This window comes from Vipera ursinii (assembly GCF_947247035.1).
Source record: "Vipera ursinii genome assembly, chromosome: 3".
NCBI classification, from domain to species: domain Eukaryota; kingdom Metazoa; phylum Chordata; class Lepidosauria; order Squamata; family Viperidae; genus Vipera; species Vipera ursinii.
Window position 1 is genome coordinate 92230832 of NC_139516.1, and position 27774 is coordinate 92258605.

General features: G+C 41.1%; 2 protein-coding genes across 4 annotated transcripts in view; one reads left to right on the top strand and one right to left on the bottom strand.

The window, feature by feature from the left end:
* The window catches only part of GPSM2 (G protein signaling modulator 2), a 31492-nt gene extending 26692 nt beyond the window's left edge, over window positions 1-4800 (top strand). For both annotated transcript variants that reach the window (XM_083358502.1, XM_083358501.1), the window contains exon 15: window positions 1858-4800. In XM_083358502.1, coding sequence (XP_083214628.1) covers window positions 1858-2025 — 168 coding nt within the window. In that variant the 3' untranslated portion in view covers window positions 2026-4800. The remainder of the gene's footprint in view (window positions 1-1857) is intronic.
* Window positions 2858-27774, bottom strand: part of CLCC1 (chloride channel CLIC like 1) — a 29424-nt gene continuing 4507 nt past the window's right edge. Inside the window, exons 3-12 of one of the 2 annotated variants that reach the window (XM_083358503.1) lie at window positions 26277-26390; window positions 20078-20188; window positions 16122-16343; window positions 15150-15290; window positions 12248-12341; window positions 11404-11501; window positions 11169-11315; window positions 8007-8324; window positions 7002-7271; window positions 2858-4873 (exon numbers count right to left, since the gene is read on the bottom strand). In XM_083358503.1, coding sequence (XP_083214629.1) covers window positions 4823-4873; window positions 7002-7271; window positions 8007-8324; window positions 11169-11315; window positions 11404-11501; window positions 12248-12341; window positions 15150-15290; window positions 16122-16343; window positions 20078-20188; window positions 26277-26390 — 1566 coding nt within the window. In that variant the 3' untranslated portion in view covers window positions 2858-4822. The other variant, XM_083358504.1, reaches the window with a different exon arrangement.

A 27774-nucleotide genomic window follows, 5' to 3' on the forward strand; every position in this document is an offset into this window, starting at 1 on the left:
AACAGAAATGTGTGCCTCTTCTAGAGTGTTAAAATAATTGCTGAAAGATCTTAGATAGTTATTACCCTTTGTATTACTCTGTTAAGCATTTTAAATGGTAATATGCCAACATATTTGACAGGCATGTTAAAAATAACAGGACTGTGCTGTTGAAGAAATGCATCAGATGCACAATTGCAGCATTATTGTGACTTATTAGTTACATCAGGGGTCTTCAAACTTGGCCCTTTTATGACTCGTGGACTTCAACTCCCAGAATTCCTCAGGCAATTCTGGGAGTTGAAGTCCACGAGTCATAAAAGAGCCAAGTTTGAAGACCCCTGAGTTACATGATTGTAATGGATTGCAGATAAGAGCTGCATTCGCACTGCTGCACATTTTGATTTACAGCACAGCCATAAACGTAGTGCAGCAAAATGAATGTGTATCATAGTGAGCGATGAAATTGAATTTCTGTTGTAAACTTTAAAACTATTTCTGCATATTAAGTATATATCCAGGGAGGGATATTTGTGCAAAAACAATGATGGTAAAAATATTCATTCATAGTGAACCATATAGAAACCTGAAAAAAGTCAGGGTGATTTAATGAGGTATGCTATATGTCTCCATTCAAGGTCCAAAGCAGTTCTTCAAAATTATGTTTAAGTGATGATTGTTTCTACTAAACAATGTTGTTTTTCTAGTGAACTGTTTTTAAAAGTGAATTTTAAATCTAAATTAAGCACAGCTCAGTCTTTTGACAGATTGAGTAGTCATTATTGTGTATTTTTTTATCTTCCTGCAGATATCCTGTTCTTTTATTAGCACAAAAGCCTTGTTGTTGTTGTTAGTTGCGAAGTCGTGTCCGCCCCATCGCAACCCTATGGACAATGTTCCTCCAGGTCTTCCTGTCCTCTACCATCTTCTGGAGTCCATTTAAGCTCACGCCTACTGCTTCAGTGACTCCATCCAGCCACCTCATTCTCTGTCGTCCCCTTCTTCTATAGCACAAAAGCCTATATTTATCAAAAAAACCGACATATTTCAGCACACAAATGAGTTTAAAATTGTGCTCACTATGGATGCATGCAAAATCCCCATTTGTGTGCTCAGTTGGTTGCAAAAATTTATGTAGTTTTAACATAAAATTTTAAAAAGTCTTGTTTTCAGAATTATTTTCTATTTCCCTAATGTTTAGGGTTTCCTCAGCCTTTGATACTTTCTTCTTTTGTATTAATGTATTTTGCCCGGCTAAAGGATAGGCACTTATAAAGCATTTTATATTTGTATAGAGGATATTCCAAAATTTAACAGATTACCACTGTATACTGTTGTTAGATTGTTTTATTTTTTAATGAAAACTCGGTTGGATACTGTGTTTCCAAGTATTTCAGATGTAGCTTCACTCCCCTCAAGCATCAAGTACCACTCCATTTGTTTTCCTGGGTGCTCAGTTTGGGAGGAAACTTATTAGTTGAAGTGCTATGAGGAATACTGTATATTAATGTATCTTGGAGGATCCCATTCATATTTAAAAATAAGTACTGTTGGTGGGCCATTCTCCCAGGAGTGTAGGAGTGCAATCTTTTGCCCATAAGTTACTATCCAACAAGGAAACTTAAGGTTGAAGGGTTTGATCCCTTTGCTGGCGGCTGATGTGTATGTAGGGATGCAGGCAGCATTTCAGTACCAGCCTCTTTGCTCTCCTGTATCGACTTCTGGGTCGTCTTCTACATTAGTCTGTTGGAATAACTGTTCAGAATGGTTCTGGGAGACACTCGGGTTCGAAATGGATGCCAGTAGGCTTCCCTTGTAAAAATGGACTAGCTGAAACTAAAATAAAACAATGGTTTTAATGTGGTCTTTTTTTTTTAGGGTTCTCGATTAGATGACCAGAGATGTGAACCACCACCAAACATTCCAAAAGGGCCAACTGTTCCTGATGAGGATTTCTTCAGCCTTATTTTGAGATCGCAGGAGAAAAGAATGGATGAACAGAGAGTCTTTCCACCATCTAATCTGAAGAGGCCAAGTTCTACCTAATGGATTTAAAACTCATATGAAAGAACAAAGGATGATTATGTAAAGCTGCAGCAGATATTTTACATACAATGCCTTCAGGAAAAACATATATATATATATTGAAAATATTCAGTATATGTACATAGAATACGGTACAGTCATTACTACCACTGCTTAAAATCAGATTTTGAATACTGGTTGTTGAAAGTCAGCTGTATAGTGTTTTATTTCCATACTGTCTCCCTTTCTGCTCATTTCCCTTCTTGTAGATGTACTGTTTTCCTTTATTAATGCATCTATGTTTAAGGTACTTTTGTCAGAAATTTAGGACAATTTTTTCTGCTAAAATATGTAAACAAAATAAATTCATTTTTTCCTAATTTTTACATATTGCAGAAGGTTTTAAAATGAACAGTATTATGGTGGTTTTTTAAAAAACTTTTAATACTGCTGTGTTTTTTTTATTTTTTTATCTATAAAAGAGTATTAAGCCGATGCAAGGAAAAGAAACCGGTTCAGTTTAAGCCATGAACAAACCACTTAAAGGCTTCAGTAACCTCTCACTGAGCTCTTTTTTAAAATAAATTTTATTAAGAATTTTGATTAAAATAACATAAACTTGAAGAAAGAGAAAATATATAAAGAAGTTACTTCTAATATTAATCAGAACAAGTATAAGCAAATTTAATAACATTTTACCCTCTGTAAGGTTACAGATATCTCCTCATCGCATATCTCATTCCTTATCCAAAAGCAAATCCATAAAACTTTAACTTTTCAGTCCTGGTGTCAGGAAACAGACCATGAAGTGTACCTGAACTTTGCAACAAAAAAAGTCTCATTTTAAACTTGATCAAATAAACCAACTTTTTATTCCTTTATTTCTAATAGTCCTTAATTCAATCAAATACAGTTAATCCTCAACTTATAACTGGCCATTTGAAGTTACAAGTGAATCTCTCCCAAAAGATACTTTTGGCCGGGTTCGGAAGGTACGCCCGCTAGTGCCCTTGGTTGTTCGCCTTATGATTGCAGTAGAGATGCTGTAGCGCTCCAGCTCACCTATCCCATAAAAGTATGAGCAATCAATAATGGGGGAAGGTGGAGAGAAGTGTGTGGGACCGGGGGGGGGGGGGGAGAAGCAGACCCAAGACCTGTGTGGACCCCGAGGGGCATGAAGCAAAGCATGGGGTGCCTTGGGGCAGGTCTTGAGGCCCAGGGCGGGGCCTGTGCTAGGCTTCCCAGGTTCTCCCCTGGGGCCCGAGAAACCTGTGCTCCATTTAATGACCCATGTGGTCATTTACCAGCCACGTTGGGAACAGCAGGTATGGGGATTTGTGAGACAACCATGTGGGTGCTTTAATGGTTGCCGTGAAGTTCATCTTTAATAGGCAGGCTCTGTTATGGTTGTCACTTGAGGACTACCTGTATTATTGTAGTAGCTGATTTCAATTCTTATCCCACTGTGCAGATTTATTCAAGGCTTTAACAACTGTCTTTTGTAGATCCAATAAGAAACATTTTCCAGGTCATTGTCTCAGTTTATTGTTTGTATTTTCTTTTTTAAGTTTTAAATCTTCATCCAGTTTCTTTTGTATATCCAGTAAAACATCCTTTTCCAAAACATTCTTTTGGCCTGTCATTTGTAGCTCAACTTTTTTTTGTACTTTAAATTTGTTCCACATTTGCTCTTTCATTAATTAACATCTTTTGGACATAGTGTTATCTATAGAAGCAGATATCATTATTGGCAGGATTGCTATTGTATTTACTAATTTCTGACTCCGTTCTTCAAAGATCTTTAATGTTTCTGTATAATGTTTTGTGTCATTTTGTAAGATACAGAATTAATCAACATCAAAAACAGGTGTGGGGTTTTCCCCCTTTTTAGAATCTTTAGTCCACTCTAATATCCAGTTTCAAAAAACAGAATTGAAAAATCTTTATGACTTAACGATAACCAGGATTGCCAAAATAAGTTTGTTTCCCCCCCCCCAAGAAGCTGCTTATTTTTTAATACTTAAAAGTTTTAAAACCTTAAAAGTTCAGATGTATTTGGCTTCTTAAATGGTTTATAACTTTCTAAGATATGTATTGAGATTCTCAATCATCCAGGTCATTCATGGTTGTCCCAAGGGTGCTTTTGTTCAAAAGGTAACTGGATTTCCTTGATTATTTTCTTTGAAAATGTTATGCTTCTCATCAGCTTCCCCTCCAGTTAGAACTGAAGAAGCTTCTTGTATGAGAAGCAAAACATTTTCAAACAAAAAAAGTCTGGTTGGCTTTTTTTGGTGCGGGGAAGTATTTGTGGGACAACTGTTAGATTAAAATCTTATTTAGCATTTTGCTCGTTATTTCAAATTAAATGCTTAAGCTTAAAATTAATTTTTCTTTTGTTCGGATTTGAACTGAATGAACTGCCCAATTACTTTTCAAACTTGTCATCGTTAAGCTCTCTACCTCTTTAAGATGGGTAATAGAGAATTTCTCAAAGGGATTAAGAAGTGAGGCATGTGAAGTTAGTATCCTTTAAAAGGGTCCACTGTAATTGCAAGAAAGATGACTGACTCCATTGCTGAATGATCCTTTTGTCTTCTAAAGTTAAAACCTGGGAAAAAAGTGGTGTCCTCCAATCACCTCATGAAGAGTGGCTGTCTGGAGCACCTGTGAGCAATTTCTTCTTCTCTATCTGGAGAGACTCCAAGGAATCGGTCTACTACTCACCAATTCTTTCATCTTTGTATGGCTGTTGGCTATTTTCACAGAGACTTCCTTTAGTTCGCCTTTCCTTCCCTGGAAGTCTTATTGAACGCTTCATTTACGTCTTGGTATTGCTAACCTCTTCATTTCTATAGAGTGCCAGACAGTGCTCCAGATTTCAAGTATTTAAATTCATTAAATTCTATACTGTGGACTAGTAGGACATTCACAATAATACATGCAAACCATTTTTGATTCTGTTTTAATATTAATATGAAATTAATAGTCCCAACAATTTCCCAAAGCCTAAGTTAAGCTTGATTAAGCTAATTTATGGCCCAATTTCATTTTTATGATTGCTCTTGGATTGTAACTAAAATGAACTGTTCCTTGGGCTATTTATGAACACAGCAAAAATTACACTAACGTCCCATATACAGTAAATCTTTGTTTCACTGTGAAGTCACATTTCTTGCATGTTTTATATACTTAAATACATAATTCTATAAGATGCTTTCAAAACGCCTTGAAGCTGTCAGGAGAAAAATATCCTGATTAATCAATGTACACTGGGGTTACCAAGTTAATAATTTTCTCATTTCAGAATGGTGAATTCTTTTTCATTAATTTTTTTAAGGTAAAGTAGAGGGAGGTCTGTCAGGAAGCAGTGTTCTTCTAATACTGTTCCTGTAAGGAGAAGATTTCAATTATTTAAAAGCCGCCTGCCAAATGTCTTCACAAGTCACAACCTCTGTTGCACTGAAACATTCAATTAATCCATATGAATCTGTTGCCCTCAACAGTCCGGAGAAGGGGGACAGGCTATACTAAAACTTTGTACAGATTTTTTTAGCCCTCTATTTTTAAATCTTATCACAGAAGAGGGTTACTATAGCTACCAATCTGATCTTTAACAATTTCTCTTTCCTGCTTAAGATGTATCAAATGTGTATCTTAAATTCTTTGTAGAGAAGTTACTTTTCCCATCCAGTGGGAAAGCAATGGAGTGGAAACTGAGCCAGAAAAATATGATACAGAAAGCTAAATACTTCACAAACGTGTGACATCCTTGTTAGATACACTTGGGTGCTATATTTTTCCTATTAAAAATGTCAATTTAAAAATGTCAGTCTCTAACCTTTATAGAGTTACTTAGAAGTGAATCTCACTGAAGGGCAAAGTAACTGCCCAACCTTTACAGTTACCAACTACTCTTCTAGAAATTCAGAAATTCATTGTATTATCAACAAACACCACCTGAAGTCTTGAAAATCTTTCCCGCATGCTTCATAGTATGGTATGAAAGCAGCATCTTATCTATTAACTTCCATAAATTTTATAAGAATTGCTATTGTCAGATCATTAATTTCACAAGAGAGAAAAGTGTTTGCTATACTGGTAAAAGAATATTTGTAGCTCAGAGTTGAATTCTAGGGTCCTTGGTGCTCACTGAGCTTGGCTGCTTTCTTGCAGATGTTTCACTACCAAACTAGGTAATTGTGCACTAATGATACCTAGTTTGGTAACAACCAAGTGCAGACAGCACCAAGGACCCTGTTTTTTTAAAGCCAATACTTAAATCATGTAAGACTGCGCTATAGTGCAAAGATGACAATAGCTGAAAGTGGGAGAAAACTAATTTCTGACAGTTTGTCTTCATCCCTTAAAATCCCCAATACCACTTTCTACACTGCTTAAAATATTTCCTAACTATCTGGGAGTAGAAGCTCAATGTGTATAAACTGCAAAAAAGCTACCTTGGCCCCACTCTTTCATTATCAAGCAGTGAAGCTCAGAATTGTTTATTATTAAATGAATTACATCACCCAGTTCCACAACTGGAGCCTGAAATCAGTCCATGGTATTGTTAAAAGGCTGCTATGGCATTTCTACCTACAGTAGTTAACTAATAAATTGAATTTATTTTGTCTTTATGAGTAAAATACATTTAAAAAAAGAAATTGCATTTGTCAAAAGGTCCAAAAATCACTTGTTTCTTCTAGTGAATGATTAAAGACATCTGGAGAACAGCTATGTAAATCAGGGAAAGAAGTATTCACTGCTTTCACTCTCTTCTTGAAATGGATTTAAAATTATATAACTTAAAATCTAACAATTCCTCTTACTTTAAAAAAAAATTATTGTCCTTTCTGTGCATGTCTTCCTATCCCTGTAGGAATAGGCTCTAGGCACAGAGGAAAAATTCTACATTTACTCATTACTGTTTCCTTGTTATGGGAGGCCAAATTGGCTTCCTCTTCTAAAGATACACAAGAGTGAATCCATTTTAAACTTACAGATGGGTTCAAGGTTTCTATAATCCTCTCTCTGGATTCTTCCAATCCACATGAGCTGTTCTCTTTGCCCTGCATTTCTGGGCTTTCCGGGGTATTTTGCTTCACAATCCCATCTTCACTGCTACTATGGTTTTTTTCATTTCCATTATTTTCTGAATGCTTTTGCACTTGGCTAGGTTCAACAACGTTTGTTTTATCCAGGTTTGAATCTGTGTTGGTTTTCTCCATTACATCATTAGCCTCATTCTCTTCTTTAGGATTCAATTCACTCTGTAAGAGATTCTAGTATCAGTGAGTTACTTTAGTAACAACCATCATTACATAAACAAATAGCAATTATATGCCACTTGAAAGAGATGATTATACAGTCTAACCAATTATAAGGTGCAAAATTTCTAACGACACATGCTGATACATATTTCAATCTCAATTATTCACTTTGATAAACTATATAGAAACTGTTCTACTTAACTTAAAAATTTTCAAAGTGAGTTAATTTTAGACAAGCATATTTCCCCCTCCAAACAAATTCCACATTAATTGTCTTAGCTGTTTTATAAAACTTTGAACTGTTAATATTACTGCCAGAAGACAAATTATAAGTCATAAGACTATTTCATTGCAGATTTTCCTTTTAACCATCTTGTGCTTTATGGTTTTTGTCTTTTAATGTCTGGAGACATACAGTGGTCTCTAAACCCAATAGGTTAATGCAGTGGTCCCCAACCTTTGCAGCTTGGCAGCCTGGCTGGAGGGAAGAGAAGAACTGGGTCGTGCGAGTGGCGAGCTGGTGTGCACACACATGCACTCACAGCTCAACTTGTGCAAGTTGAGCTGCATGTGCGTGTACACCAGCCCGCCGCTCACACAGCCCTGTTACGAATAGGCCACACAGCCTGCTAGTGGGCTGCGGCACGGGGATTGGGGATCGCTGAGTTAATGGATAAATATAACACAAAACACAACCAATTTAATTAGAATTAAAACTGATACGCTTCTGATTACCTTGGCTGCCAATTTGGAATGCTCTTCTGGTACATCCAGTGTACTGCCGGCTCGCACAACCTCTACGTTGTTTTTAGGGTCACTGTCAGATCTGCGTTGCCCATTTCTTCTTGATGCATCTCCTCTGTCATAAGGACCCCCTGGGGTGGACTCTGTATTTCCAGTCAAGTAGTCTGCCTTGGTACCTGCCTGTTTTGGCAGCAGCATTGGTGGTGATTGATTTCTATCCCTTGGGGGAAGAGGAGGAGGCTGTGGCTTTTCCTGGTATGGTAAACCTCTTAGAGCAGTGACAGATCTTCCTGCCCCATAGCAGAAAATCTAGAAAAGAATTGTGTAAGGTCCTGAACAAACTGTTGCAATTTAATCTTCACATTTACTAAACTCTTTACATTGTTATGTATAATGATTTCTATTTATCCAGTAGTGACTTTCCTGTCTTTTCTATTACAGCACCCTCCTCCAACTATGCCACCAAAATCCTTTTGGTAGGGACCCTCCAAAAAAATTTGGATAAATTCCAGAGAAATTGGTGACATGAACTGAAGGTGGAGAATAAGGGAAATTTGAGCCGGCAACCAAATTTCTGCTGACAGAAATTGAACATGATCCACACGTAGCCAAACAAGGACACTATATATTTTAACATTTCTTATTAAATATTATTTTCTCAAATATTTGCTTCCAATCTTTACCACCCAGAGTATTTAAATGGGATTTCTTTCTGTCTTACAGGAAGAGTTCTTAACCATTTTTATATTTATCCGAACTTTTAGATTATGAATATGGGAAGAATTGTAAATTACTGTTAGAGCAATCCCTGTAGATTCAACAACCAAATCATTTCTGCTGACAGAAATTGAACATGATCCACACGTAGCCAAACAAGGACACTATATATTTTAACATTTCTCATTAAATATTATTTTCTCAAATATTTGCTTCCAATCTTTACCACCCAGAGTATTTAAATGGGATTTCTTTCTGTCTTACAGGAAGAGTTCTTAACCATTTTTATCTATGGCGGGCTCGGGACAGGGGATGCTCCTCTGTCCTAGTCCTATTAGACCTCTCAGCAGCTTTTGATACCATCGACCATGGTATCTTACTGTGGCGTCTCAGGGGGTTGGGAGTGGGAGGCACTGTTTTCCAGTGGTTCTCCTCCTACCTCCTGGGATGTTCGCAGTCGGTGCTGGCAGGAGGGCAGAGGTCGGCCTTGAGGCCTCTTGTTTGTGGAGTTCCTCAGGGGTCGGTCCTCTCGCCTCTCCTGTTCAACATCTATATGAAGCCACTGGGTGAGATCATTCGTGGTTTTGGGGTCGGGTATCATCAGTATGCTGATGATACCCAGCTTTTCATCTCCACCTCAAACCACCCCAGTGATGCCCTCGATGTGATGTCCCGTTGCCTGGAGGCGGTTCGGGTCTGGATGAACAGGCTTCGGCTCAATCCCGACAAGACTGAGTGGTTGTACGTGCCGGCATCTCGGGAAATTCAGGTTATTCCATATTTAACCATGGGGGGTGAGGTATTACTCCCCGTAGATAGGGCTCACAACTTGGGTGTCCTCCTGGATTCACAGCTCTCCCTGGAAGATCATATAGGAGCGGTGACTACGGGGGCCTTTGCCCAGGTTCGCCTGGTGCGCCAGTTGCGACCCTATCTGGACCGGGATGCCTTGCGTACAGTCACTCATGAGCTCCTGACCTCTCGTTTAGACTACTGCAATGCTCTGTACATGGGGCTGCCCTTGAGGACCACTCAGAGGCTTCAACTGGTGCAGAATGCAGCCGCACGAGTTGTGTTGGGGGTCTCCCGATACTCCCATGTAACACCTCTACTCTGCGAGCTGCATTGGCTTCCAGTTGCCCTCCCAGTGAGATTCAAGGTGCTGGTGATGACCTATAAAGCCCTAAATGGCATGGGTCCGGATTACTTACGGGAGCACCTGCTGCCGGCGTCAACTTCCCTTCATCCAGTGCGCTCCCACAGAGAGGGCCTCCTCAGGGTGCCGGCGGTCAGAGAGTGTCGGCTGGTGGCCCCCAGGGGGAGGGCGTTCTCTGTGGGCGCGCCAGACCTTTGGAATCATTTACCGGTTGAGCTCCGGATGGCTCCTGACCTTCGCTCCTTCCGCCGTGACCTGAAAACTCACCTATTTGAACAAGCCGGCCTGGTCTGATGGGTTTGGGGTATTTTAATTGTAATTTTAATTAACTTTTACTGTAATTGGGCTATTCTATTTAATTTTTATCTTAACTTTTGTATATTGTATTTTTATTGCATTTTATTGCCCTGTACACCGCCCTGAGTCCTTCGGGAGAAGGGCGGTATAGAAATTAAATTAATAATAATAATATTTATCTGAACTTTTAGATTATGAATATAGGAAGAATTGTAAATTACTGTTAGAGCAATCCCTGTAGATTCAACAACCAAATCATTTTTATCATGGCACGCTACATTAATTTTAATTGATACATCAGTTTTTGGTCCAGAATCCCATCTCGTTCACGTTGGAGGCACTGTTTAAGGCGCTTCCAGGTTGAAAGGATTAGCCAGTAACATCACCAACTGGGGAATGGCCCTTCGGGCTTATGTCCCAATCAAGGAACTGGAACAAATGACGGGTGCTCGCTCTGCCATGCAGCAGCACTTGGGTATCAAACACAGACTTGCTAAGCTCCAATCCATTGTCCATGTGAGCCATCACACACGCAGACTGTGAATTGCCTTCAAAAAGCCAAAACAATGGGTTCCAAACTTTGTACATGAGTTGTCCCTCCAACCTCTTGGGTAATAAATGGCACTATGAGAAATTCACCAAAAGCAGTCGAGGAAGGGGTGTTAACAATCCTTTCCAGTGTAATTACATTGATTTTCCTCATATTGAATTCATTGGGACCATTGTAGGTCATGTGCACAAGAGATGTGCTGAATCATAGATTTGGAATGGGCCTGGAAACCCAACCAAACATGTCAAACATGTCAAACAAAGGGCACTAAATACAATTTAGTAATTAATTCCACTATTGAACTGATCTTGCTAATAGGATTTTCCCCCCCTAGCACTCAAATCAACTTGAATGGTCTCTGGGAGCTTATAGCTTGTACTGTGGGACATCAGAGCCCAAAATCCAGATGAATCCCCTTCAAGCAAATACTTACCAAAATTGCTCCTGCCATTATGATCAGCACTGGAATCTGTAGAAGTACCGGAATTTCTTTCATGAGAGCTCTAATAAATTCACCAATTCCTTGTCCTATGTGCTTCAATGGTTCTGTTACAAAATTGGTAAATGTAACAGCCAGGGCCTAAAACAGGTGACAACAATAAACATTAGAGTGCTTTGACAGCTTCCCTATAGAACAAAGGGAAAACATCTAGAACTTAAAAATATACCTTTGTTGGAGGAACAAACAAAATCGGATTTACCAGGAGGGTTTCATAGTACTTTTGGCAAGGATCATCTTGGTATGTAAATGAGGTTCTAAAAATCTCTATAGTCAAAAAGCAAGAAATCATTCAGTCAAACAAAACCTAAAACTCTATTTTAAAGATAAGTAGAAATTAACTGCTTAAAAATAAAATTTGCAATTACTTTAGCAATATTTACAGCGGTGTTTCTCAACCCTGGCAAATTTAAGATCAATGGACTTCAACTCTCAGAACCAATACCACCCACAAACTCATGTGCTTCTATATCTGTACTACCTCGCAGGGCTGACAGTTTGCAAGCTAATAGAAGAGGCACCCTCCTAAAAAAAGAGCCTTGTGGGGAGGGGTTCCTTTCCTCTGGCAACTGAGGCATAACTGGAAATAAAGGCCAGGGTTTGAAGAAATCCAAGTATTAACCAGACCTGCCTAGAGAGATCTGTAAATTCATTTCAAATCTGTACAATTAGTTAGCTAAAATTTTGATCAGGGTGTTAAAAAGCATCTCAGAAGATTATTTGCCCAAAACTACTCCCCCTCCCCAAGCTATTAGACATTCCAGTGTCCAAGGCTTTCCTTAAATCACTTTTTTAAAATTGGCAATTCTTTCAACCAAGGCTTTTTGTTCGTTCTGTTGTCTTATTTCTTATTTAGGGTATTATTGTTCTGTTTTTTCCTTCTCATATACTGTACTTGCTTTAAATTTCTGTGAAAGAAAAAGCAGCATAGTGATAAAAACACTTCTTTTTTCCAAAAAGAAGTTGAGCACGAAAAAGTTGCAGTACCAGAACAGAGGTGACAAGCTACTTACCCCAAAGGCTGTCTGTCCATTGAAGCTTCTCCACGCAGAGTTTTTCAACGTTTCCCATTTTGGCCACTTCTGACTGGTGCTGAGCAAAGGCTTTCTACAAAAAAACACACATACCCAAAAAAACCCTAAAGGATTCAACAGTTCTTGAATAAAATCACTGAATCTACTTTTTTTTAGTCTTTCTTTTAAAATGTTTCTTAAAAGAAAACAGCTCCAACGTAGACTCGTCGCTGTTGAAACTAAATAAGAGAATGTGGATATTGTGGTCCTTGGAGGTTCCATTTCTGCAATGCTTGGAGAGAATGTCAGAATGGGTAGGTGCAAAACTAGGCCTTTCCTCACTGCCTCCCAGGATGAGAATAGCTTTCTTCTAAAGCAGGGGTGTCAAACTCAATTTCATTGAGGGCCGCATCAGCATTGCGGTTGCCCTCGGGGCCGGGTGGGCATAGCCTACTGGGTGGGCATGGCTAGAGTGCGTATGGCCTACTGGGTGGGCATGGCCAGCTCTACATCGTTCGCATCAAGGGTGCCTATGGGGGCCTGGGCAGGAGTGGGACAGATCTGAGGGTCTCTGGCAGAAGGAAGGTCTCTGGGCCAGGGCCAAGGCAGCAGGGGCCGTTCCCTCACTGTTTCCAGGATGGCTTTGCGGGCCACATGAAACCACTTCACGGGCCGCATCTGGCCCCCGGGCCTTGTGTTTGACATGTCTGTTCTAAAGCCTCTAACCTGTTAAGACTTAACTAGTGTGAAAATAAGATAAGCAAGAAAAAAATCGTGAAGAAAGATTAGATCTTATGTATTCTGTATCCTTTCCCCATCAGCAAAAACTATTCGTGGCGCCAGCAGATGAGATGTTCAATCCACCGTTACAGTGTATGTCCTTAGATGGGCTCCGTAGTAGTATCCATTTCGCTAGGTCACTAGTTACTAAGAATTTATTTCATTTATTTATTTTTAAATTAGGTTTATATCCCTTATATTTCTTTCAGGAATTCAAGGTGGAGTAGATAATACTCCCTTCCTCCAATTCTCAAACCAGAACCTATGAGATTGGTTGGGTACACATTGACTGGACAAACATCACCTAGCGAGTTTACTTTGCAGAGCAAAATTATCATATATGTGCTGCTAAATTAATGTATTTTGGAACAGAAGCTTTTTATTAAACCATTTATGAACAAAACCCATTTATAAAGAAAACACATAGGGGAATTAGAAAGCTGCCAATGCTACATATAACCATTTAAGTTTTGTTGAAACAAAGCAGCTTCATAATCTGTTAGGATTTGAAGTGCCTCTTCAGTTTACTAAAAACAAAAGTGAAAAATTATCAGGCTTTTAGTTACCATTTTGGGGGTAGAGAGATATACTTCATGGTATCCAAACAATCTAAATTCTACAAGCACAGTTCAGTCAAATCTTGAAGCAACCCTGCTTCTTATACAGCAGGGGTGTCAAACTCAATTTCATTGAGGGCCGCATCAGCATTGCAGTTGCCCTCAGGAGGCCAGGTGGGTGTGGCCTGGGTGGGCGTGGCCTACTGGGTGGGCGTGGATAAAGTGCGTATGGGTGGGCATGGCCAGCTCTACATCGTTCGCATCAAGGGTGCCTATGGGGGCCTGGGCAGGAGTGGGACAGATCTGAGGGTCTCTGGCAGGAGGAGGGTCTCTGGGCCAGGGCCAAGGCAGTGGGGGCCGTTCCCTCACTGTTTCCAGGATGGCTTCGCGGGCCACATGAAACCACTTCGTGGGCCGGATCTGGCCCCCGGGCCTTGTGTTTGACATGTCTGTTATACAGCCTACAGTCTGTCACTGCCTACTGAATAAAAAAAACAACTGTATCTGGCAAAGTAAGTACCTCAGTTTGAAACATGTAGATTATTCAGAACACAAATAGGTTATAATTAAACACTGTGGTTTGTTGTTGTTGTTTTTTGATTTAGTGAGAATTATAATTTGATATCAGATCATATTTAAAGTAAGCCAAAATGCAGTCAATGCAAGGACAGGAGTTTTATATACTATCATACAAACCCTTGTGTGCAAAATGGAGAAAAGGAAGATCTTGTTTAAGAAAAGTTCAACAAAGAAAAGATTCATTTGAAAGAATAATAGCAAAGTACATTGCATAGTAAGTACATTTTGTATATGGATTCTTCTTCGTGCCTGTCCTTTGATTTATCTAATTTATCTTAAATATTTATCTAAATATTTATTTAAGAGATCTCACGATAAGTTATAATCCATTAGAAAACAATAAAAAACACTAACATCATGGAAAAATAATTGAGGGATGGTCTAGGTAACAGTTTTTCTACAACTTCCTTCATTACATGACAAAGATGTTTTTCTCAGTGTAAGATCATTGTTAGGAATGATACAAAACGCAAAATAAAAACCAAAATTTCTGAATAACTATTCTGTAACTTTGTTAAAAATAATTTTAAATTGTAAGTGTACTCTTTTAAACTTTTATTGTTATAATTCATTAACATACATTAACATTTATATTTTAAAAAGTTCATTGCATATTTCAGTCAAGCTGGACAATTGCTCTATGTTTCTGTAGAAATATCAGTTTGAATTGTGGAAGTTTCACTAATGCAACCATTATGTGGGATTCGTTATTAGCACTAATTGATACCTACATGCGGTGCTTTTTTTGTAAAAGAAAAAGGTGCCAGAACTCACACATCATACAACCTGCCTTGCCTACCCTACAAGGTTCCATCCAAAAAAGGTGCCGGAACTCCATTCTGAGCGTTCTATGAGAAAAAAAGCCCTGCCTACATGTATTGTTGACTGTACAATTAAATGGTGAGTACCATAATATTTAAGTTTTCTTTGAGGCCAAATATATCTATCATCTTCCCTACTTCTTCGAAATAAGTAAGGTTGTTTACCTTATAGAGGTACATCCAGTTCCATCCAAAACTGATGAGAAAACTGATTAACATAAGACGCTTAATTTGAGTCAACCAACTAACACGTGTCCATAATTCTGTTGCAATAATGACCGAGATGCTTGCTAAACACAAAAGGACCTTTTGTAGAAAAATAACAAAGAATACAGGAATGTAGTTGGTGAGAATTTATTAACTTCAACAGACACATTTCTACCTTGTGATTAAACTGAATTTAAATATCTTCATCTTTTATGAATTGTGATAATGCATCATGAACTGGGAGATGCTTCATCTCACTTCGTTTCTGCACTCTCAAATAGTGTAATAATAAAAAACTCTATTGAACTCCCAGTGGGAAACTACTTAATGAAAAGAAGTTTATCTAGTTCATACTGCTCTTCCTTTTTTGTTCTTTTTTGAACAAATGAACCAAAAAAATTGAGGTGCTTCATCATGAGTGAGAAAAATCACATAAAATTAGCTTGTTCTCATATTGTCGGTGCGTGGTTTGTTGATTTATGTTGAGCATGATGTGCATTTCTACTGTAGCTTGTTCATCATTAAAACTACTACTACAGTCGTGCTGGGAGCACTGAAAGGTTTAAGGGTTGAAATGATTAGCCAGTGACATCCCCACTGCCTCTTTTGGGGGCTCAATTAGGGACTCCTTTCGGGTCCCTGTTAAATTTGTCCACTGAAGTGGTACCCATCTATCTACTTCCATTTTTCCACTTTTGAACTGCCAGGTCAGCAGGAGCTGGAGCCAGGGATGAGAGCTCATCCCATCCTACAGCAGCAACCAGATCTCGAATGGGAGCCTGCCAATCATCAGCATCATAACCACATGAGCTACTGCATTCCTATCATTAAAACTAATTTAGCGTTAGAAATAAGAATACAGCCATTTTGTTACTCAGGCTATGAGATTTACAATTCATAAGACCTTGTACTTCAGAAAGCTTCCCTTACCATGAAGAGATTATATGGATCAACCCCAAATGTGTCCTCAAACTTCCATTTCCATGCTTCATAATCATGAGGTCTATAATTAATCAGAATACTGTTAACGGCTTCGTCTAGAGAAGCAGATTTCCAGCCTTCTTCCTTAACAAACTTCTTAATTTCATTAATCGATTGGCTGGTGAGGATGATCTCCGCATCATAATGCATTTCCTTGGTATTATCATCGGGCTAAAATAAAACACACACAAAATAAAATACTTTTGCAAAGTGTTCACAGCTGGTCAGTCATATGGTAAATCCTGATTTGGTGGCCTTTCAAAAGGTCAAGAACAGTCATCAAAAACTACCCTCCAGAATCAAGATATAAGAAAATGCGCATTTTGCTATAAAATGCTCTGAACATTAAAAATGCTAAACTACTATCCCAATTACAATAGAGTTTGGATGTTGTTGTAGTAGGCACCACCCAAATGTACCCTGAAGGCATTTAAAACTTTTAAAGTATTATTGTATTATTAAAGCAAAATGTGAAATGTGAGACTACCATAAAAACAAGCAAAATGCCAGCTTTAGGATCATTTGTTTACAGGAATAGTTTTGGGCCACACCCAGGCATTATTATCATCAGGGAATCCCTTAGCCCGCGAGAGACCACCGTCCCTCAGATGGTCGGGTGTGAGTCTCTCCTACTGAGATTCGGCCCAGGGGCGCAGCTGGGTCTGCTGCTGGCGTACCTACCACCTAATCGTGCAGCGGCGGCCCTACTCGAGCTACTCGATGTCCTCTCAGGGTTGGTGGTTGAATTCCCAAGACTCATGGTCTTGGGCGACTTTAATCTACCGTCCCTGGGAGGATCGTCCGAACTGGCTCGGGAGTTCATGGCTTCCATGACGGCCATGGACCTGTTGCAAATAATTTCTGGGCCGACTCATGAGAGAGGCCACAACCCAGACTTGGTGTTCTTGTCTGGACGGTGGCGTGATGATGTCGGTGGGGGTGCCACAACTGTTACGCCCCTGTCATGGACCGATCACCACCTCCTGCGGCTAGACTTCCCCCTTGCCACCCCCCACCGTGGGTGCACGGTGCCAGTCAGATGGTACCGCCCTAGGCGCCTAATGGACCCTGATAAGTTCCAGGCAGCGCTTAGGGACTCGCATGCACCCCCTGCTCACAGCTCGGCGGAAGCCTTAGTGGAAGCCTGGGAAAAGGCAGCCACGGAGGCTCTGGACCGAGTTGTACCCTTGCGGCCTCTGACCCGGCGCAGATCCCAGCGAGCCCCATGGTTCACCGAGGAGCTCCGGGAGATGAAGCGTCGGAGACGGGGCCTAGAGAGCCGTTGGAGGTCCAGTCGATCCGAATCCGACCGATTGCGACTAAGAATCCTCACCAGGTCTTATCTCGCTGCGATAAGGGTGGCAAAATCCAACTACTTTTCCACCCTCATCGCGTCCGCAGATAATCGCCCAGCTGCCTTGTTCAGGGTGACTCGCTCCCTATTAAACCAAGAGGTGAGGGAGGAACCCTTGCAGGGTCGAGCCGAGGAATTTGGTCAATATCTGCTGGATAAAATCGCTCGGATTCGAACTGGTCTGGACTCCAACTGGGCTGAGATGGAAGAACAAGACATGGACAGTCTTGTCGACGTCATCTGGGAAGAATTTGATCCTGTAACTCCTAAGGAAGTGGACAGGATTATGAGAAGGTTAAGCTCCTCCACATGCTTACTGGACCCGTGCCCTTCCTGGCTGGCCTATGCAGCTCGAGAGGCGACACGAGGCTGGTTCCTAGCAGTCATCTCTGCTTCTCTGAGTGAGGGTCACTTCCCCACCGCCTTGAAGGAGGCGGTGGTGAGACCTCTCCTCAAGAAGCCCACCTTGGACCCATCCTCTTTGAATAACTTTCGTCCAGTCTCCAATCTTCGCTTCCTTGCGAAGGTTGTTGAGAGCGTGGTGGCGCACCAACTTCCTCAGATCCTGGATGAAGCGGTTTATCTAGACCCGTACCAATCGGGTTTCAGGCCGGGCTACAGCACGGAGACGGCATTGGTCGCTCTGATGAATGATCTCTGGAGAGCCCGGGACAGGGGCCATTCCTCTGTCCTAGTCTTATTAGACCTCTCGGCGGCTTTCGATACCATCGACCATGGTATCTTGCTGCGACGCCTCAGGGGACTGGGAGTGGGAGGCACGGTTCTGCGTTGGTTCTCCTCCTTTCTCCAGGGTCGCTCGCAGTCGGTGCTGACAGGGGGACAGAGGTCGACCCCGAGGCCTCTCGCTTGCGGAGTCCCTCAGGGGTCGGTCCTCTCGCCTCTCCTGTTCAACATCTACATGAAACCGCTGGGTGAGATCATTCGCAGTTTTGGAGTAGGGTACCATCAGTATGCTGATGACACCCAGCTTTTTATCTCAACTCCAAACAATATCAGTGATGCCCTAGACGTGATGTCCCGCTGCCTGAAAGCGGTCCGGGAATGGATGGGGAGAAACAGGCTTCAACTGAACCCGGACAAGACTGAATGGCTGTACGTACCGGGAAGCCAGGAGATCCAGAACGTCCCACTGCTTAACATTGGGGACAAGTTACTTCCCCCTGTTGATAGGGCCCGCAACCTGGGCGTCCTCCTAGACTCGCAGCTCTCCCTGGAAGACCACATTGGAGCTGTGACCAAGGGGGCCTTCTCCCGGGTTCGACTAATTCGCCAACTACGGCCTTATCTGGACCTGGATTCCTTACGTACAGTCACCCATGCCCTTGTGACATCTCGCCTAGACTATTGTAACGCTCTCTACATGGGGCTGCCCTTGAGATCCACTCGGAAGCTTCAACTGGTGCAAAGTGCGGCGGCACGGACACTCTTGGGAGCCTCCCGATACTCCCATATCACACCTCTCCTCCGTGCGCTGCACTGGCTTCCGGCTGCCTTCCGTGTGAAGTTCAAGGTGCTAACGATGACTTACAAAGCCCTACATGGCATGGGTCCGGACTACCTTCGGGAGCACCTTCTGCCGATGTCAGCACCCCACCGTCCTGTGCGCTCCCACAGAGAGGGCCTCCTCAGGGTGCCACCGCTCAAGGAATGTCGGCTGGTGGCCTCCAGGGGGAGGGCATTCTCAGTGGGTGCGCCAGCCCTCTGGAACACCTTACCAACAGAAATCCGGATGGCCCCTGACCTCCGTACCTTCCGTCGCGACTTAAAAACTTTCCTGTTTCAGCAGGCTGGCCTGGCATGATAGCGTTAATTGGGGTCCCAGTTTGTGTTCATTAGTGTTTCTTATTATCTTTATTGTTCAATCTGTATACCTTCCTTCCTCTGTACACCGCCCCGAGTCCCTCGGGAGAAGGGCGGTTTATAAAAACTAATAAATAAATAAATAAATAAATAAATTATGGGCAAGTTACATAATAAACACGGGGAGTAAATTGAACTCAGCCACTTACATAATTCTCTTCAGTGAGGTTACAAACTTGAGTTCACCTTCAAATATTTTCACAACTCACTGAGCTCACTGTAGTATCAACCTGTAAATATTTGCACCTTTGCTTGGCAAGTAGTTTATGAGTTTACTCATAAGGTGATCAGAGGATTCCAAAAATATCCATCACCCAAAAAGGTTTTCTACAACCACTTAATGGCATCAGCATCATCCTAAGTAATTGATCATACTGATTTTCATATAGTTAAGAAGGCCCCAAGTCCAAAACTATATTATATTAAGAAAAGATCAATTTTATCTCAAATTGCTACACATGTAAATCAAACAAACCAAGGCCTCTTCAAGCAACTCCTTTCAAGTACTTTTGTAGGTTGTTTTTTGACTAGTATATATCATTTGTTAGATAGACCCATTTTATTTTTAAAAGTGGGCGGTTAGTTATGCAAACTCCTGTACTTTATCTATGAGAGAACACACATAACAATAAAAATGCTCAAAATTCTTAACTGATTCTTAGGTACTCACTAGTCCAAGTCTTCCAACTTCATTTAAAATCTTATTCAAGTATCTTCTAAAAACATGAATGCTGCTGCTTTCATATAACCTTGCTTTACATTTTTTTTCATATTCATCAAGCTGAAAAAATAAAGTCCTCCAAAATTATCTCCGGTATAAATTGATGTATATATAACAAGCAGATCTGATCATTGTTTCACATCCGGGGGTAACACTGTAAACTCAAAAGTTTCAGAAAATAATTCAAACCAGAATGAAACAAATCTTAAAACTGGAATTTGAGATATTTTAATTATGTTTACTAATTCATATAGTATAACCATATAAAGCACACATTCCTTCAAAGAATTAGCTGTAAATGTGGGAATTGCTGCAAGGATAGTGTATGCCTTTCCTTAGAAAGGATGCTTGATCCTGTCTATGGAAGAACAATATGGTAGTAGGCTTTAATATCAGAGTAATTTCATATCTTAAAAGTAAATGTAACACCGAATTTAATTCAAACTGAAAATTATTTCTAGATTACAATTTAATACAGAGATTTGTATCACATCCAAAATTAAGGTTTCATTATAGATAAAATCTGCATCTAAATTTTCTAGAATTTCAAAATTAGAGATGATTTTTAGTAATAATATAGAACAGTGGTTGCGAACCTTTCAGGGACCGAGTGCCCAAACTGCAACCCAAAACCCACTTTTGCATCGCCGGGTGATGGGTGGGCATGGCCACTGAGTGGGCATGGCCAAGGTAGTCATGGCAGCGTGGATGGGCATGGCCAAGGTAGGCATGGCCACCTCAATGTTGCTCCTGGGGAGCGATACCTGTGGGGACTGGGCAGATTTGGGGGAGATCCAGGGGTTCTCTGGCAGGTGGGGCAGTGGGTAGGAGGCTCATCCTGCAGGGTGAGGTAAGGCAAAGGAGGGGGCAGGGCAGGGTTGCCATTGCTGTGGGGCAAGGCAAGGGAGGGGCTGGTTGCAGACAAAGGGGGGCTCCGGTGAGGATGAGGTGGAAGAGGGTTTAAGCAAGCTTAGCAACCAGAGTGGGGATCCCCCCCCAAAACAAACATGCTTTGTGGGTAACTTCAAAGCACGACAGAAGAGACCAAAACCTGCTGCAACCAGCCAGCAGATGGGAGAATAAAAACCAAACAGGCCCCCCTCCGCCAATCCTCAATGAAAGCCTTGGACAGGGGGAAGAGTGCGGGCAGGTGGGCATCTTGCTCAGCTGATGGCTTGGAGAAGGGCAGCTACACCCCCTCCCAAACGCTGCCCTCTCACAAAAGCAGGATGAAATCTCCCAAAAGCGTCAAGGAATAAAAGTTAAACCAGAAGTGTGCCTCGCGATGGTTTTCTTCCCCACTTCCTTCTACATGCAGGTAAAATATGTAAAGACCACAAAAGAAAAAAAAACTTGGCTTTCTCTTGTTTTAATTCGGAAGGAAGGAATGGGAGGATTTGGGGGGGGTTGTTTGTTTCAAAGGAAGGGAATATGGGGCTGGGGGAGCACGGTAGGAGAATGGCAATGGCGCAAGGCTTCTGGCTATGCAGGGGAGTATGGGGGGGTGTTCTTTTTAAAAAAGCAAAACGAGGCAAAAAGTAAAAATCCCCCACTCACTCCATCTCCCAAAAACACAATAACAGAGCTTTCAATGATACAAACAACTTTTTATTGAAAAGTAAAAAGTTTGCATTTGGCATGTTTTTGCTGTTGTATGCCTGCTGATAATTTATCTACCCTTGGCTCATAGTTTGTAAGTTTGAGAGCAATACATGCAGCACTCAGGTCATCTGTTAGTCTGCTTCTGGTGTCAGATTTGATATAATTCAAAGCTGAAAACAGCTGCTCACAAGTGTAAGATGATCCAAACAAAGTAAGGAAAGCAATCCCAAGTGCTTGCATGGATTTAAAATTATCTGGCAGAGAATTCCACACTTTGAGGATTTCGTTCTCAGAACTGTGCTGTCCTTTGTCATTCCTTCCATCTTCTCTAGTGTTTCATGCAGGTCACAGAATTTATTTTTGCAAATAGTGTTTTCTTGAAATTCCAGTAGCTCCATTGCCAGATTTCCTAAATCTAACTACTCTAAGCAGGAAAGATCAAGTTCTTCAAATTTGGCTTTATCTGGAGAAGTAAGAAATCACAGGGTTGTCTCCATCTTACAGAACTGTGAAAATCTGTTGCTAAAATTTACCTTTGTAGCTGCTACAATGCTAGAAAATCTGGTTCGATTTGAGGCAGTGGAAGCCTGCTCAGGCCATCTGCATGGCCCATATCCTTGCTGGGTTTGTGAATTAGCTTAAAATTGTAAGTCGATAAAAAATGGACCATCTTAGCATCCTAGGGGATAAGATGTGGGGTGTCTGTCTGTAGTGAATAGGCCCAATAGCAGTTTATGGTCTGTGAAGACCCTAAAGTCCCTACCGTATAAGTAGTCATGGAATTTTTTTACTCCAGCTACTATAGCCAGTGCCTCTTTGTCGATTTGAGCGTAATTACGCTTGGCAGAGGACAGTGTCCTCGAATAAAAAGCAATTGGAATTTGAGTTCCATCGCTTTCTAAGTGACTCAGGACAGCCCCCACCCCGTATGGGGACGTGTCACATGCAAGGCATACTGGCATTGATTCCTTAAAGTGAGCGATCGTGGAACTGACGGACAGAAGAGCCATTCCTGAAAGCTCCTTTCGTGAACACTAGTCCACTTCCATGTAGCATTTTTGTCCAAGAGCCGGTGTAACGGCTCTGCCACTGTGTCCTTGTTAGTAAGGAACGTGTGGTAAAAATTTAGGAGGCCTAGGAATGCCTGCAGCTCTCCTTTTGTTTTGGGGCTGGGTGCCATCTGAATGGCCTTTACTTTAGACTCAGCAGGGTGGATGCCGTTGGCATCTATAAGGAACCCCAAGAACTCAGTTGAAGGGACTCCAATACTGCACTTATTCTTTTTAAGCTTGAGTCCTGCTTTGCGCAGCCTTTGAAGGACGGCTCTGAGCCTCCTTGCTAGCACCTCAGTGGATCCACCGACAATGAGCACGTCATCAAAATAGGGGCAAACCCCCGGAATGCCCTGAAAAATGCCGGGGGCTACACTGACCCCAAATTAACCCACGTGATGTTCCCTTAACATGACAAAGCCCAATACATTACACCCACAAAACATCCTTTCTGCTGTTTTCCCTGCACCTTGTAATTGTTCAGTAGAAATGGTGTGTAAAGTTTGTAAATAACATGAGGTTGGTAAGCCATGCCATATCAGTGAGCTGTGGATATTCTTGCCCTTTTTCATGCATAAACAGCCTAATTTCATCCAAGCAGGCTACAAATCTCTCCAGGACTCGTCCTCTACTCAGCCACCGGACATTATTGTACATAAATAAACAATTATTGTACACAAATAAACAATTTCAAGAAGTACTTGAAAATGTTGACAATTCAGAGCACGAGCCATGATGTAATTCACTGTTTTTGTGACGTCTTTGAAGACATAAATTTTTTTTGTTGTTTTCCCTGGCACAAAGAGCTTCCTGGTATATAATACAATGGAATTGAATTACTTTATGTTTTGTTTCTTGAAGAAACAACTGTATGAAACCAGATGTTGCCCCCAGTATAGAAGGTGCTCCATCACTTATAACTGAAACCACCTTTTCTGGTCTTATGTCTTGTGACAAAAAAGCTTCGTTCACAGCATTGTAGATATCTACACCTTGTGTTCTTTCAGGCAAAGACATCAGTTTCAGCAGCTCTTCTCTCATGATGTCACCAACAGCGTAATGTAAAATTACTGCCAGACTTGCATGATTATTGATACCTGTGCTTTCGTCCAAGCACATCGAGTAACAGGCTGCCTGTTAGTGCTGAGGTGCTGACTAACATCACTTGCCATGCGCTGGACTTTATCTTTCACAGTATTTCTACTCAGTGGTATCTCAGATGCATTGAATAATTTTATCCTTGTTTGGGAAATCATGAAAAAGAGAATCACTCCCAGACAACATGGCTGTTTTGATAATATCCCCATCAGAGAGGGGCTTACCATGTTTTGCTATGCACAGTGAAATTTTAAAACTGGCAGCTGTCAGATGATTCGTTCTGGAAAGATAGCTGGAAAAACTGAGATGCTGGGAATGATAGCTCCTCAATTTCCCTGCAAGAAACTCTTTTCTTTCAGTATCACCAAGTTGGGCAACATTTTTTGGTTGGTTTCAAAGTGCCGTCTGACACCTGATGTGCGAGACACAACACTTTTGTTGCATAGAACACATAACGCTTTCCCACTGCGTTCAATCACTCCAAATGACTGTGTCCAGGACTCTTAGAATGATCTTCCACTATCTGTTTTTGATTTTTTGGCTGTAGTCATTTTTGGGTGGGTGTACAAGACTTGGAGTCTACAAAAAAAATAATAATGAAGCAACCAATACAAATCTATCTCTAAATAACTAACACTATTAGTTAAAGAAATGGATATTCCCTGCATCAACAATCTAGGAGGAGGGAATTAAACAATGAAAGCAGTGTCTTGGATTTTACAGGTTGTTGGAAAAGTATTCATTTTACCAGATAGTGAAAACAGCAGACAAAACTGAAGCAGAACGCCTGTATTAGCAGACGCAACCGATATAAAGTCTGGACGAAGAATGGTCAATAAAGCATTCTTGGTTGTCTATTTTATCTTTCCTAATAAGCTGTAACCAACTTCCTCACTTAACTTTGCAAACCCTGTGGGTCCCACGCCATTCCACATACCTGCAAGAAAGCAGCTGCAATCTGGGTACGCTAACAGGACTTTTCTAGTCGCCTAGCAAGGTGTCAAAAACTTGATGTAAACTTGATGAGCCCCTCCAAAAAGGAAAAAAGTGATAAAGTACAGTAGTCCTCACCTTACAACAGTTCATTTAGTGACTGCTTGAAGTGACAATGGCACTTAAAAAAGTGACTTAAGACCATTTTTCACACTCTGGCACACACCTACCCCTCGCGGCTGCCACGAGGCTGGGCAGCTGGTGAGTGTGAATGCTACCTTGTTGGGGCCTTGCTGAGGTCAGCGGCCAGCTGAGGCAGCTTCAGATACCAGGCCCCCACCCCCCACACCATTGCCACCACCCCACGAGGCTGGGCAGCCGGCCAAGGCAAGACAGCCTCACCCTCCCCTGGCCGCCATTACCGATCTGCTGCCGCCGCCGCTGCACACAAGGCAAGGCAGCTCTACTTGCCCCTGGCCACCATTATTGCTCTGCCGCTGCTGCCACACATGAGGCAAATGCTGCTTCTGCCGAAGGTTGCTCCTTTCATAGCCTCTCGCTTATTCCTACACTGCGCATGCGCGGAAAGCTGCATATGCATGGAGAGGAAGAGGGAGCAGCTCGGCCCAGCAATGGCTCACGTGCCACCAGAGACAGCTCCGCATGCCGCCTTTAGCACGCGTAGCATAGGTTTGCCACCACGGATATAAAACAAAGATTCACAGGGTTGGAATAGACCTTAGAGGTCATTTAGTCAAACCCCATCCTCAAGGCAGGAGTCCTTATACCATCGAGACAAATTGTTGTCTAGTCTAGAAAAACTCCTAGTATGTTGAATATTATTATTATTAAATTATTTGCCACCTATCTTTCCATGGGGCTACTTTAGGTGGTTCAAAACTGTAAAAAACAAAGAAATAAGAAGAAAGTTTAAACAAAGAAAAAGTAAAATAGAATAATAAAAGCAAACAAGGAAAACAAAACAAAGAAAATACATCAATACGACCAGTAAAAAAGATATAGATAGGATTTATTTTAATTTATAATTCTGGAGTTTATATTGTGCTGACTCTGATTCTTGATATTTATGCTTCTTTAGATAATTACTATTTTTAAGCTTTCAACATTCACAATTAAATAATGATATGCTGTAAAATTATAGCCTCTGTATTTGTAAACCTCTTGTTTATTCATTTGTATTTTTATTTTCTTTCTTTTTCTTTGTTGTGTTACTTCGAAATGCCTAACAAAAGTATAAATTGAAAAATTTCAGCTAATTTAAGTAGGAGTCTAGCTGAAAATATCCATGAACATTTAACAGCAACTTTTTTTTACAAATATGGGAGATTATCTAATAATAATGTCAAAGTGATATTTTAACAAGGTCAGAATTTATTCAAGCTACAACAAAGCAATATTCTATTAAAAACATACATAGTCAACTAGCATGCATACAAACTAACCTTATGAGTTACAGTATCTAGTTTTGTTTGGCACCTGGAAATTTCCATTAGATTTTCTTCGGCCACTTTTGTTGGTGGTACTCTCTTATTTTCAAAATCATATGGAGTCACGCCCTGTAATTTTAACCATTTGTTAATATTTCTACTATTGAACATGAAGCTGCTTCATTCTGCTTATGTGTGTGTGTGTGTGTGTGTGTGTGTGTAAATTATTCAAATTGCTAATAAAGAATTAGGGAGGCTGAGATGGCCATTTCGAACTTATTTTGTTCTCATCAGTCAGTCACATCCTTTATCTGAGATTCGAACCTGGGCTGATTATATATTAGGCAGTTGTTTTAACTCCCTGAGCCACAGCTTCTTTCTCTTTTTTAGCAGGCAGCTAATTAACTCTTTCTTTCCTGTTTTTGCCTAACCCAAGGCTATCCACAGGATAGCCTAATTCTTTATTAGCAATTTGAATAATTTACACAAATAATGAGCTGTCATAAGTTGACTATATCCTGTGGATAGCCTTGGGTTAGGCAAAAACAGGAAAGAAAGAGTTAATTAGCAAGGTGTATTAAAAAAAAGCCTTGACAAATACTTAACATATATCTCCCTTGCTTCCTGCTAATAAAGAGAGAAAGAAGCTGTGGCTCAGGGAGTTAAAACAACTGCCTAATATATAATCAGCCCAGGTTCAATCTCAGATAAAGGGTATGATTGACTGATGAGAACAAAATAAGTTCGAAATGGCCATCTCAGCCTCCCTAATTCTTTATTAGCAATTTGAATAATTTACACAAATAATGAGGTGTCATAAGTTGACTATATCCTGTGGATAGCCTTGGGTTAGGCAAAAACAGGAAAGAAAGAGTTCAGGTCTAAGGCTGGCAGCTGAGACCAGCCAATCCACTCGAAACACACCCCCACCCAATCAGAACACAGCTAACCCCCCACACAATCAGAGCACACCTCAACCCACAGAACACACCCCCTCTGGCAGTTTAAAAAAGAGGAACAAACAGCCACTACCACACACTTCTCCCATAAGAACAAAGCTGAAGCCACCAGCCTGAGGATGACGGATGAGATTTCGTCGAAACGTTGCTCCTATACCTTCAATTCTATGTGGGAAAAACCCCGAATGACCAAAGATCTACAAACACCCGTGAAAACCTCAGAAAACACACACACACACACACACACACACACATATACATATACATATACATATATATATATATATATATATAAATATATATATATTTATATATATATAAAGGTAAAGGTTCCCCCGCACATGCGTGCTAGTCGTTTCCGACTCTAGGGGCCGGTGCTCATCTCCGTTTCAAAGCCGAAGAGCCAGCGCTTGTCCGAGGACGTCTCCGTGGTCATGTGGCCGGCATGACTAGACGCCAAAGGCGCACGGAACGCTGTTACCTTCCCACCATAGTGGTCCCTATTTTTCTACTTGCATTTTTACATGCTTTCGAACTGCTAGGTGGGCAGAAGC